The sequence below is a fragment of the Pholcus phalangioides genome, unplaced genomic scaffold (genome assembly GCF_987345545.1).
Source record: "Pholcus phalangioides strain wild (caught in Gottingen) unplaced genomic scaffold, Ppha-v1.0 ptg000010l_1, whole genome shotgun sequence".
Lineage (NCBI taxonomy): Eukaryota > Metazoa > Arthropoda > Arachnida > Araneae > Pholcidae > Pholcus > Pholcus phalangioides.
In genome coordinates this window covers 8,437,016-8,451,521 of record NW_028301603.1, presented here as the reverse complement: position 1 = coordinate 8,451,521, position 14,506 = coordinate 8,437,016, and the positions used below count along the sequence as shown (strand labels likewise).

General features: G+C 34.3%; 1 protein-coding gene and 1 long non-coding RNA gene across 2 annotated transcripts in view; one reads left to right on the top strand and one right to left on the bottom strand.

The window, feature by feature from the left end:
• The window catches only part of LOC149080844 (proteasome activator complex subunit 4-like), a 61,055-nt gene extending 59,417 nt beyond the window's left edge, over positions 1 to 1,638 (bottom strand). The window contains exon 1 of the mRNA XM_089237512.1: positions 1,262 to 1,638. Within this exon, the coding sequence (XP_089093638.1) occupies positions 1,262 to 1,458 (197 nt within the window). The 5' untranslated portion in view covers positions 1,459 to 1,638. The remainder of the gene's footprint in view (positions 1 to 1,261) is intronic.
• A 448-nt stretch (positions 1,639 to 2,086) lies between these two features.
• Positions 2,087 to 5,406, top strand: LOC149080843 (uncharacterized). The gene is made up of 2 exons (XR_016193393.1): positions 2,087 to 2,275; positions 2,927 to 5,406. It is a non-coding gene; the product is annotated as an uncharacterized LOC149080843 (long non-coding RNA).
• The last annotated feature ends 9,100 nt before the right edge of the window (positions 5,407 to 14,506 follow it).

Sequence of the window (14,506 nt, the reverse complement as noted above, 5' to 3'; positions counted from 1 at the left end):
TCGTCATGACAACTGATTAATTTTTATAATCATTTATATTTGGGGGTGAGGGGTCATAATAGGCTTGCTGCAAGATGTGGCAGATCAGCAAGTGAAGCATGCGCGTCCCGCATGAAATTTGCTTCATAATAAAATAAAGCTAAATCACATTGTGCTCACGATGCAATAATTACTTGTTTTGTTATTTTCAAAAAGACGTGGCAAGCAGGTCACATGCATTAATAAAATCTTTCGTACGTCAAATGAACGTCTGGTATCTTGTCTCTAAAAGATCTGGCAAGTCTTCTGCCATAAACTGAACAGACATCTGGCGTCTGTGTCTAGATAACTACTTTACAACATGTTTTTCCAGTCCCCTGAGTATCATTATATAAGCATTTTACTCCACTTTTTTGGAACAGCAATAGTATAAACCTTTTCTTCTTTGGTAACTTTTCCTGGCAATTTTCTTTTTTAGTGTGTTGGTGCTTTTCTTTCTGGTCAAATGATGGTCAGCCATTTTCTTCTGTGTGTTTTTCTATCCACTATTATTACTTTTATCCGTTTTAACTGTCATAGTGTTATTAATAAAGTAGTTAATATGTGATGTGTCTACTTTTATATAATGTAAGCATTTGGTCAATTTTCCATACGTGTACTCAGCGCCAACGAGGCAATTTTTTTCACACATCAAATTTTTATCAACCCTGACAGCCAAATCAGTATAAGCTAGTTTCAGCAACCCTTTATCAAGCACATTAATTAATCACATATTGAAAGCTCATTATATGATCTTGCATTCGTTATTCACATATTGAACTGAGCATTCAACCACTGGCGGTTATGTGTTCCATTCAAGGATCTCCACCACAAGACCCGCCAGCTGTTTCAAAAAAATCAATTGATCTGTTTATTTAAATAGCAATCAATATAGCTAAATAACATATGGCTAGTACAGTTTAGTAGTCCTGTGGGCTTCACTGGAATTTTCAATATAGCCCACACTATAGGAAAGGTTGACACACTTCCCCCCCCCCCCCAGTTGATTCTGGATACCCCTGCCAGATTAGATTTTCCTTGTCCTTTTGAGTTAATTGCCCTCTAATACCAAAAAGAAAGTAATGGTTTATCCAACTTTGAACTAATAATAATGTCAGTAAATTTTTCTCTTAAAACTCTTTCCATATTTACTTGAAGTCTAACATGTGCATTGAAATTAAATAATGTAAATAAGTAAATATAAATCATTAATAAACTTCGGGGTGAAGTTGGATTCCCTTACCTGGATAGTTGGCTGAGCCAATACATAGCTTCGGGTATTATATCTCTGAGGAGAATGGCTTGTCCGAGGTTTGTTTTGATTTCTGTCAAATAGCGGACACTCTCTTCGTCCAGTTTAACAGCATACGGGAGAAGCTTGTTGTAAACAACTTCTTTTTGGGGCTTGAACCCCAACTTGACGAACCGATCTTCATCCATTGCAGCAGGTGGATGTTCAGCGGTGCTCTTTTTCCTATGGCGAACTCCACTCGCTCGGGATGACTGACCAAATTTGACAGCGACCGAAGTGACTAAACGAATTTCACTGATTGCTAAAAGGATGACCAGCGTTTTACCTGGTCGCGGCCATGTTCGTTCGGCAGTGACCGACTTATAACGTAAACTACGTGACCATAGCACTCATATTGTACGGGACGTTCCCGTTCAAAAAAAAAAAATAACACTCTGACTCACTCCGTCTGACCATACTTGTTTCATAAAATTATGGGACATTGAGATTCTGAGTACGAGAAAAAATAAAAAATTAGGTGGGCTCCATGTCGAACATACGAAAATTACAAATGACGTACGGATATTCTTACAAAAACAGTTGAGATGACCAAAAATTACAGGAAAATACAGAAATGTCCAGAAGCATTACAGGTCATATGGTCAATAAAGATTTATGGAAATAGGGTTTCCAGGTTCGAAAAATGAGAAAGGAGGATGCCTGTGCCAATACCTTCTAGAGAGAAGGCCTTCGCGCGAGATATTTTCGATGCTGTGACGTCACCACACTCCGGCTTAAACGAGAAAGAGAATTTCTTCTTCTCAGCATTCTCCCCCGATCCACGCTCTGCTTCTCCCAAGAAATCGCCATTAACGAAGGCACGTGGTCGTCGATTAGATATTTTTTTATAGAAATATGTCTGACCCAAAAGTATCTGTATTTTATTTTCCGAAATGTGAAGATCTGAAGAAGAAGTGGTTGAATTCCATCCAAAGAAAGGACTTCGTACCGAATGATCGCAGTAGTGTAAGTGCTCATTTCGTAAACATTATATTGTTTTATTCTTTAAGAAAAATTAAAGAAAAAAACAACGGAATGCAAAAAAATCAACTCCGATATTAAGAAGAGATGGGACAAATAGTGATTCGGCGGAATAACCGAGTACCAAATATTCAGATAATGTTTTGGCCAGATAGCAAATATTTCGTGGCCGAATATTAATTTCCTTAAAATTCATCACAATTGTAAATGAAATTAGTGTTTTTAATTAAGAAATGAAATTATTGGTAATTTTAAATATTGAATTTTAAGTATGGAATTTTTTTATTTCAATAGATATTGTAAAACTGGTAATTGGGAGATATTGCCATGATACTGACAAAATTTGACAATGATACATCATAGTACATTAATATTACCAAATGATTTTTGTTTTTAATTAATTACAATTTCATATCCAATCAAGGAAATGTAAATCATTATTTACTCCTAACTGGTAATGCACCATATAATTTATGAACTAGTATTTAACTAGTTATAATAATAGTATATTATATATAATTTAGCAGCAGATTATTTGTCCCATCTCTTATGGAGAACAAGTAATGGTCAGAGACTAAATTAATTTCATGTTATTACCAATAGCCATCAGTCTGATTATGCTTATTTTATGTCTAGGTATGTGAACTGCATTTTCTGGCCATGGATTTGTTAACAGAATCTTCAGCTTTTGACAGAAACAGTGGTAATACTTTAACAGCTCCGTTGATAATTAAGAGAAGAAAGAACGCTGTGCCGTGACTCTTCGAAGGATATCCATCAACTTCTATGACACTTCCTATTAAACGAAGGTTATCTCCAAACTACAAAAAACACTGAAAGAATGAACGCTTAAAAACGGCCCTTGAGGAAAGTGTGACTGATGCAGCAACATTTTCTCAGCAGAGACAAATCAGCAGTATGGAAGATCTACAGTGATGTGTTGAAACATTTGGTCTTGACAATTTTTATGAAGTGTCGAATCAGTGAAAAATTTTGTGTTTATCATTTGGATATACAACCATACCCACAGATTTCGCATTCAGTGGTTGTAAGTAATCTTAATGTTTCTGTTTATCTAAAAAGTATTGCATTGAAAAGAATTACAAAATTTACCCTCCCATATAAGTTCACAAATTTCAATGACTTAATTGATATATTAGACACACTTAAAAGTATGAATCCTATGTGTGAGGAAAAAATTCCTCTAAAATAGATTTCTTCAATGATGCTCTGTCTTCTTTGAAGACTGGTGAAAATGAATTACTGATAAATTTTATAGAGGAACAAATTAAGATTAGTCGTGCAAAAAACAACTTTAAATACTCTAATGACATCATATGTTTGCTACTCTGTTACATTCAATTTCGCCACAAGTGTACAAATTTATAAGATCTAGCAATAAAATAATACTGCCTCATCCATCAACTTTGAGGAAAATTAGTCAGCGACTACCAGTTTCACCAACCGAGGAGGTGAGTCAAAATTTCTTGATGTACATAAAAGTCAGAGCAAAATATATTTCTGATGCAGATAAAGTTATTTTTCTTGTTGACGAAATTTACATAAAACCTTATTTTGATTATAAGGGAGGTTCTGTTGTTGGCATGGCCTTCAACACAGAAGAAGCTGCGAAGAGTGCTTTTGTGTTTATAGTTTCCAGCCTAATGTCCCCTTTTAAAGAAGTTGTGCATATTTTACCTGTGTTCAAGATAAATCACGTATTGTTACGTAATGTTATCTTAAGTTATTTTAGGTTTAGAAAATATTGGTTTCACAGTTATTGGTGTTGTCACTGATAACAATGCTATCAATAGAAAAGCAATGAGCTTGTTCACAAAGCCACATAAGAATTTATATATGTATCCCCAGCCTCGGTGTCCATCGAGACCACTATTTTTTGTTATAGTGTGTATTTGTTAAAAAATATCAGAAATAACTGGTTGAATCAAAGAAATGATGGCAAGTGCTATTTTTACCTGAACTTTGATGTTTCAGTTGACAATTTTTGTACAGCATCTTTTGCATCAGTGAAACAACTGTATGACAGACTCTGCAAATGTTGTCTCATATGCAAGAGGGCTAACATGAAAATCTCAGACCTTTTAATTTAGAGAGACAAACATCAAACTTGTACTCAGTCTTCAATTAGTTTGTTTGCGAGGCTTTAAATATATTGGGTCCAGACAGAAATATCCCTCATTTTACTGATACTGCTGAATTTATCAAAGTAATCACAGTAATCAGATAATCATAGTAATAATCATATCATATATAGTAATAAATGATATATAATAATCAGAGTAAGCATAGAGAAGTTCTTGTAAACACAGCTTTTACCACCTTGGAAGAGTTTGAAATTTTAGGAAATGTATATGAATGTTGTAGTTGTCACAGGGAAGCTGATATTGCTCAACAAATTTTTTATGGATTTCATCTAATATTTTACTCAAAAATCTGTGTATGAATAAAAATGATTTGGTGACAAAGAAAAAAGGGAAAATTAGGAATGAAAAATGTGCAAAGAGGAAACTTGATTGTTTTGATCAAGTTCGGTAAATGTATAAGTAATGGGCCACTTAACATTTAATTAATTAGCTCCGAAACTTGAAATAATATTTACTCAATTACTTTTCAATATCAGTCAAACATTTATCCATCATTATCAGCTCAAAATTTCAAATTCACCTTTAAATTCATTTTTTATTTTTAAATCTTTGAAATAAGTGTCTCATTACTGGTACATTTTACACCTCCCTTTTTTTTTTTAAAAAAAGTTATTCATAAATGATGGTGGTTATGATTTTAGTCGTTCACAGAAAATTGCCATCAAGTTCTGAATATATATATATTGCTCACATGCTTTCATGAAAAAACTTAGATACTCTTTCCACTCTGAGCATTTAAGTACTGAAAAAGAAATGTGTTTATGTGTGATGGTTATGTGTGAAGATGGAAGTTTCATAATCATACGAAATTTGGTTAAAGGGGTTTGTCGTGTCAACTCCTGTAGTTGTTAGTTATGTTCTATATAATGACGTTGTGACTGAGAAACTGAAAAATGATGTTGAATTCATGTTTAATGCAAATGTTCAATTAAAGATTGTTTTTCAATTCTAGCAAGTTTTATTTCTTGTGTAATTCCATGTGTGTAGTGAAAAACATTGGATAGAATTTTTTCTCCCCAGCCTAAATAAAATATGAACCTGATGATATTTATAATCTTGAACATAGATCACACTTTGCTTCATAACGAACCTCAAAATTAATCTACGTATTCTTGGTTTGTTTTTTTTCTGGCTTATTTCTAAAGAATCTTCGAATAAAAATGAATGTTTAAGAGAAGTTATAAATAATAAAACAATTTTATGCAAAGAAGAAACTGGTGACATATATTGAAGAAAAAAACTATTTTTGAAATGGATTTTTACTACTTGAATGTTATGAATTTGTGTACAAATGAGAATCATACAATCTATATCTAATCCATAGTTTTCATTGAAATTTTCTGGAAGGAGCAAAGCATATTTGTTCATTCGTTCTTTTTTCTTCCTTTCAATAAAATACACATTACGTGAAAAGTTTGTATATACTGTATATATTTTTTAAATGACAAAATATATAGTGAATATTGCATATGTCTATCTTAATGAAAAATAAAGGATATTTTACATATACTTGAATTTTGGTATTCAATGGATATTTTTTTGGTTAAAATCAACAGAAATGAAATTCCGAAAAATTCTCTTGGGGAAATTTTGATGTCAAATGGTAATTCAAATATTGTCAAGTTTTCGTAAAAACTCTGGCTCTAATTGATACTTGAAAATAATGTTGAATTATAAGTATAAACTCGTCCATTCGAGTGCTAAATTCTTAGGTAATTCAACCTTTTTTTTATAAGAAAAAAATATCTATTACAGCGGGGTGGGTCAAAAAAAAATATATATAACGGCGCTACAGTGTGTGGTGCTGCTGGAAAACGATCTTACAAGGAAGACGATTCTAGGACGGAATTCGATGACGTCACGAATCTCGGGGTCAGGCCTTCTGCTCTAGAAGGTATTGCCTGTGCGCGGGAAGCCGTTAATTCTCAAAAGGCACAGCGATTGGCTGGTGATAATGCAACGAAAATGAATGGGTTGCCCGCTTGGCGCTTTGGTTAGCGCCAATATATTACCTGGCTACGTGTAACGATACAATACAGTCTCCCCCCCCCCCCCCGTATTCAGGTGGGTTACGTTCCGGGGGTGACAGCGAATAACCGAAACCATAGTTTTCTTCTTGTATATCTCGCTTATTGAACATTATGGGAAAGAGCAGGGTGACGCAGAGGATAGAACGAAATGTAAAATCGGGTGCAGCGATTGTTGGCGATGTTTTCTGAAAGAACATTGTGATTTCTGTTTGTCGTGTCTTCTTCATATCATCAAGTATGTCGTAATATGATGACAAGGCTTCCTGTACCAATTTTTCTAATTGTGAAGAGTGTACCATATGGGGATCTATGCCATGAAAACAATCCATTGCTCATTTGAACGTGCGAAGCCTTTTCGCTATGTTACTCATGGTGAACCTGTCTTCTACTTCTTTATCTTGATCTTCATCTGGTACCGCTTCAGGAGCAGTCAACCTGCATTAATTCATCCTCGGTCAACACCTCTGAATTGCTATTAATTTAGCTGTTCGACTTCCTCTAATCCATATCATTGAACCCTTCTCCACCTACCAGTTTCGCTAACGTGACAATGTCTTTTATAGTCTCTTCAGTTGGCTCTGTAGAAGTGGTTGTATAATAGTTTATGCCTTTGTAATGGTTTGTCACTTTTTCAATCCCCCCCCCCCCCAGTAATGAGGCTTCTTGAATAGATGCCATATTCATCATCACTTTGAGGGTCAGGCAAAGGATGATCCCATAGAAATCCGTGTTAAAATTGCCGATTTTACTGTGCAAATGCGAAAATTTAGTGGGGGTTTTCCACCACATGAATAATTTTAAAAATTGTATAGAATTCTCGATTTTTAAGATATGAGTTCACTTAGAGATATACAAAGCCCAGGAGATTAAATATGAAGTAATTAGCCCCGGACCTATATACTTTTGGGTTGGATATTCATGCAATAACATTGATTTTAACTTCTTATTTATATATTCTCAAGCATGAAAATTAATGTCCCCGTATTGTCTTTTCATGTTCAACTGCATAGATTCATGTGGGTTACGATATTTTAAAATTAATTATGGGCCCGTAAAAAGTGCATCGAAAAAATTCCACAGCTTTTGTTAATCATTTTTCAAAGCTGAAACAGGCAGATGGACAACTTGAAGTACAGGGGAGTGGGATCGAAATAATTAGCGCCCCTTAAAAAAGGATGAAAAATATATATTCATTTCTACGTTTCTTTAAATCTAGATTTGTTTATTTCATCAGTCGCCATATTGGTTAACTTATACACGGTTTGCATGTCCCTCAAAGAAAGAGGGAGATATCACGTGATCCAAAAAGCCTCATTAAAGAAAACCCGGGCAGCGCCGGGTATTATAGCTAGTTGGTAATATTATGGCCATTCTAAGATTCAATGGTTTCTCCTTGGAGTTTTGTTACAGCCTTTATCTCATCAACCGTTTGTAGTAGTGCTATGGTTCTATTTTAAAAATTCTCAGAATGTGACCAGAAATCACCTTGTGCGAGTTTTGAAGATGAAAATACAGTGTACATAAAATAAAAAATGTAAATTTTTATATGATCACTCCCCCGGTTCTCTAACTTCCATATTAGACAGTTGGTGCTCTTTCTCTTCTGAGCCCAACAAACAAATAACATGTTTTTAACTGCATTATTCCCTGAGATATTTAAATTCAAAAATGGGGGCCGTGTCGGGGGTCTCACAAAAATGAGAATTAATTGAAATTTTCGAGAATTTCATAGGTAGGGCCTCAGAAAAACCTATTGGCCCGAGGGCCCATGATGCTGTTAAGACGGCCCTGGCAGACTTGCAAACTTTTCGAGTTACGAACGTAAATCTCGAAGGGGAAATTTTTTTTCATAAAGAACGCATTCTATTATGCTCATTTTTTTCATTATTTCACGAACGCGTTGATAGATTGAATCAGCGAGGGGGATATCTTGAGAGAGATATTTAAATTTAAAAATCTGAGACAGGTTCGGGCTTAGGAGAATTTTTGCGGCCCCCTCTGAAAAGATTGTATGTAGTTGTTCCCGACTTACAAACTTTTCGAGTTACGAACGTAAATCTTGATGGGGAAATTTTCTTCCAGAAAGAACGCATTTTATTATGCTTTTTTTTTTTAAATTATTTCAGGAACGCATTGATAGTGTGGATCGTAATCAAACACGATCCATTGAGATGGAATGGCATTTAAATTAATTTTACAAAATTCATAAATTATTAATGATAATTAGCGCGGTCCAACTGCGGACACTTCATCGTGGTTCGAATGATATTGAACAGACATAAATTTTTGTCATACTTTTGAATTGCATCATCATTTCTTTATCAAATATACGTTGCAATTCGATAACTTTGATCATTTTTCGAATTTTTCATTGCTGTTTTTGTTCAATTAATGTAAATTAATAGAAGCAAAGGTATCAAGCACTGGAATTCCATGACCTCCACAAGGGTGGGGGCTGATAGGCAGGATCGTCTTAAGAGCATCATGGGCCCCCGAGCCAAGGGATTTTTTGGAGGCCCTACATGAAAAATTCAACTACGTCTCGTTTTTCAGAGGCGCCTCTTATCTTGAGGCCCTTCCGGGCACGGACCGTGGGGGGGGGATGCATGCGTTAAGACGGCTCTGCCTAAGGTTCGCACCAGGCGCCCTCCTTTTTCAGTTTTGAATCTGGTAACCCTATCTGAAGACGACATAATCCGTATTTTCACTTATTTGTTCGATCATTCATATTGTCCAAATTTTTTTGTGGAAAGAACTTATTTTTTCTACATAAAAAATCGATTATTGCAAATGTACGAATTTTGTTAACGAAATTTTCGTCTCATAAAAAAAATTTATGCTAAAAATAACAATCTCTCTCTTTTCACCATCGGATGAGTAGCCTGAAATTTTGAGATCAGATGGCAGCACCAACAGTATATAAATCAAGCCTCCATCGAGCTTATATTACTGGAGTGCGTATGACGTGAGTGGTCTTCGCCTTGGCAGTGCTGAGAACGGTGTCCCCCAACATCTTTCATCGGAACATGAAGTGACTCGGTGAAAACAAACACAATCCCTCTGTTATTTTCTTATGGCATCCACAGAAATTTAAAGAAATAAATGAAAGAAATAATTTCAGCATCGATGAGATAATTCCATAATTAATGAAGAGATAATTCCAGAATTAATGGAAGAAAATATTCTATAATTAATGTAAGAGATAATTTCAGCATTGTGTGGATAAAAGTGATAATAATAAAATTAATGAAAGTAATAATAATAAAATTAATGAAAGTAATAATAATAAAATTAATGAAAGTAATAATAATAAAATTAATGAAAGAGATAATTCCAGAATTATTGAGATATAATTTCAGAATCAATGAAAGAAATAATTTCAGCATTAATAAAAGAAATAATTTCAGCATTAATAAAAGAAACAATTTCAGCATTAATAAAAGAAACAAATCCAAAATTAATGAAGGAAAATTCGAGAATTGATGAAAGAAATTATTTTACATTAATGAAAGAAATTATTTTACATTAATGAAAGAAATTATTTTACATTAATGAAAGAAATTATTTTACATTAATGAAAGAAATTATTTTACATTAATGAAAGAAATTATTTTGCATTAATGAAAGAAATTATTCCGCATTTATGAAAGAAATTATTCCAGTATTAATGAAAAATAAGTAATTTATATATATATATATATATATATAAAATCTTTTTTTACCTTTAGATGAGTTCTCTCTATCCTTTTTTTTAATATCTAAAATCCAATATTTAGAGACCGAATTGTACAATGTACATTTCTATGAGCAAATCGCCAGGCGGGAACTTTGTTTTCACCAAGTCACGTCATTTCTTTGCATTTGATGTCGCTGCCGTCGCGGCGGCTGAATGCTCCCTCCAGTAATACAAGCTCGATGCAAGGCTCAGAATCTCTGTCGTCTGCTTCTCTCCAGGTTACTTGTTTCGGACGTCTCCTTGTGTCCTGAAAACATTACTGAACTGGTAATTCGAACTTCCAGTTCTGTTTGTGAGCTTAGCTTGTAGGGACCCGAACAAACCGTCTGTCGTCTGCTCATCAAGAGGTTCTTCGTTTTGGACGTCTCCTTATGCTCAAATAAAATAACCGAACTTTCAGTTCCAATTTCCAGTTCAGTTTATGAGCTTTGTTTATAAGGAACTGAGCAGAATAAAGAATATAGTTTTTTTACTTTAAACTTCATCATCCCCACATGAGTCGCTTTTAAATTTGAAATTAGATGGCAGCACATTACTATGAAGGTGTAGTGTGGAAAAATTCACTTTTTACGACCTTACCTATCGTCTGCTTGTGCGTAAGTCCTTAGTTTTGGATGTTTCCTTGGGTCTTGAAAAAATAACTGAACTGGAAGTTTGATCTTTCAGGTCAGTTTATAAGCTTTGTTTATCAGGAGTAAAGCTGAATGAAGAATTTAGTTTTTTTATACCTGAGCTTCGTTATCACCACAAAAGACACTTCTGATTTTAAAAGTAGATAGCAGCACCACACACACACAACAATATTTTTAAAAATGAATGTCTGAACACAGTCACGGATCCCCAGCGAAGAGTCAGGAGGGGTGACTAATTATGTATGATTGTAGGATTGTCCTGTATTTTACGGGACAGGCCAACTTTTACCATATTATCCGGATTTTGGGAGGGGGGCTGATTACTCCCCACCCTACTTCTGGATCCACGGCTGGTCTTGGATTAGTTACTTCTGAAATAAGTTTCATTCAATGTTTTTTTCCCCATTGATAGTTTCAACATTGTGTAAAATATACGAGGGGCACCAGAATCATTTAAGTGGTTTAGGGCCTTCAAACATCTTAATCCGGCTCTGTTCCCAACGTGGGTGTTAACGCCCCCTTGGGGACGATGGAATGTTCCGGGAGGGCGGTAGAAGCTACGTGTGTAACATAGGATTCTATGGATTAGATTGCGGTGGGGACGATGGGAGAAAAAAATTCTGATGAAGGAGGTGATGGGACAAAAACGGTTGGAAAAAGTATGGTCTACATCGTCTATTGAAATTAATAATTTGATTAATGCTTCTTTAAATGCCGCGTGTGTGGGTATATTTTGTATTTCTAGTGGTAGTGAATTATAAAATTTCGAAGCTAAATAATAAAAATGTTTACGAAAAATTTCTTTCCTAAAAGTAGGTCTTCGTTTGGAAACATTATCTTTTATGCTGCATAAGCCTTTATTACCGTTTAAGAAAAGAATAATACGAAAAGAGCATTATATATATATATATATATAACGCAAAGGAACTAGATCAAGATTCCTAAAAATTGTAGAACGAGTCTGACCCCGACCCAAAACTTTGAAAACACTTTTTTGGATTGAAAATAAAGGCATTAAATTAGTCTTATATATATATAATCACTACCCCTTATAATTGCACCATAATTTATAAGTGAATAAAACCAAGCATAGTACAGGTCTTAAAAAATTAGCATACTTAGCATTAATTCTGGAATTATTTATTTCATGAAATTCTGGAAAGTTTTATTTTTTTATTAATTCCGAAATTATTTCTTTCATCAATCCAGATCAGAGGCGTACGCGTGATCGACTTTTGGAAGGGGCTACAAAAGGCTTTGTGGGTGGGTCGAAATGAATTTATTAAAGAGAAATTTTGAGTTATTAGCATTACGATAAAGGTTTTTTTTTCCGATATTTTAATTTTATCGTGTCAAAAATAAACTTTTGATTGTCTGGGGGAGGGGGCGCATAGGAACTCTCATGCCCCCCCCCCCACGTATCTGTCTGATCCCATTATGCGTTAGGGGGTGGAAGGCAGTGCTGATGAAATTTTGTAAAGGGCCGAAAATCTTCTGACGTAATACTTGAATGTAACCCCCCGCTCCCATGAAAAATATAAGTGAAAATAAAAAATTATGCAAAAATGCTGAAGTTTCCCAAAAAATGTAAAACATGCATAAAACAAAATTATGCATAAAAAAAAATATGCGCAAAACTGAAAGAAGAAAATACTCCATTAAAAACATTGAACTCGGCCTAACGTAAGAAAAGGAAAACGTACAGTAAAACTAAAAAATATGCGCAATAAATGGAGAACGCATGCATTTAGAAGTGCAAAAATATGCGCAATAAATGGAGAACGCATGCGTTTAGAAGTGCAAAAATATGCATTTAGAAGTGCAAAAATATGCATTTAGAAGTACAAAAATATGCATTTAGAAGTGTAAAAATATGCATTTAGAAGTGTAAAAATATGCATTTAGAAGTGTAAAAATATGCATTTAATGCTTGAAAATATGCATTTAATGCTTGAAGATATGCATTTAATGCTTGAAAATATGCATTTAATGCTTGAAGATATGCATTTAATGCTTGAAAATATGCATTTAATGCTTGAAAATATGCATTTAATGCTTGAAATAAAGTTCTTTTAATCGATACTGTAATACTTCCTTTTAACTGCCCTACTACTGGCCTGCAGCATCCTAAATAATTTCAATGCAATTTTCCTATCCTGCAAGAACAATGTTGTGGACATTAGAAAAAAAATTTCTAAAAAGGCGTATGACTACATTTAAAGCAATTTAAATCCGTTTATTAGAGACTCACTGCATCTGCTGATTTCTAAAAAAGTGCAATAAATTCTCACGTAAGTCTTTACTTTGAAATGTCCGTAACCCGCTCAATGCGTCTCTTTGTATCTGTCAACCTAAAATTTATGGTTTTTAGTGTTGATAATACGCATGCAAAACCATTTCAGCGACGCGTTTTCACAATCTGCAAAAACTGCTTGGATTTGATAGTTGGAAATGATGTCTAAATGCCAAAGATTTGGAGTTCCAATCAAAATGAAAATGTCAAATAAGTGAAATTGTGCTTCGTATAAATGAAATATTTTAATATTGAAAGCTATATATATATAAAGAGATTAATCGTAACCCCATAGTCAAACGTCTCATAAATGTGAAATTTTGCCATAAAACTGAGAGTGAGGCCCGAATCCCCTTGCGCACAAGTGGAATTTCGAGGCATTTAAGCACAACCGAGCCCGTCTTGGAAATTTTTCTTTTTCTCCCCACCCTTTCTTCCGTTTTTTTTCTTTCTAAATTTATAAAAGTAAAAAGGACATAATCATTATAAAAAGGACTGTTTTCAGATCAAATTGCCGAAGTTCAATTACTTTACTGCAAAAATGTCCGATTTTTTTTTGGGGGGTGGGGGGAGAAATACAGTGAAACCCGAAGCGTATTAAAGACCCTTTATTAATACGCTTTGGTCAAACCCCATTAAACCGGGACTCCAAGAGACCCGAAAAATCACTTCGTAATAACGAAATTTCGTTACAAAGGAATTCCAGATTTTTATATTGTTCCTATGTAAACCTATCCGAGGGATTTTCGTCAAATTGATATTTTTCCCGTTATAATGGTATTTGTTAAAATGAAAGTTGACTGTATTTTGTCTCAAACTATTTTTTTGCGTGTATTTGGAGGATGCATGGGTAACAGGGTGTATGGCACTTTACTGGTGAGCCATTAATCTTAGAGACATACACCCAACTAGAAAAAGTATCCAAATCACGTGTCCAACTCAGATATGTCATTCATGTTGTAAGGGGTTGTATAGCTATAAAATAAAAAAAAAACTTTTTATACCGTCCCAGTGTGCCAAAGAACCTAATTAAGAAGTTGTTGCTCTGTCTTTCCTGATGCCAACTAAAATAATTTCACGTTTCTAAGTGCAATATTCACCGAGATATGCGAATTCGAAAAATTGAGGAAATTTGGGAAAAAAAGAGCATTCAATGCGGGTAAAATAGTTTCCCCTCATTTAATGCTGTTTTTTTTCCAACTTTCTTCGAATATCTCTGTGAAAATTTGAACTTAGACACGTTGAATTTTTTTGTTGGAGACCGGGAAACAACTTTCCAATTGGGTTTTGGGGCACAGGGTGTCAGCATAAAAAGTTAACATTTTTATTTTAATAACTATGTAACCCCTGGCAACATGAA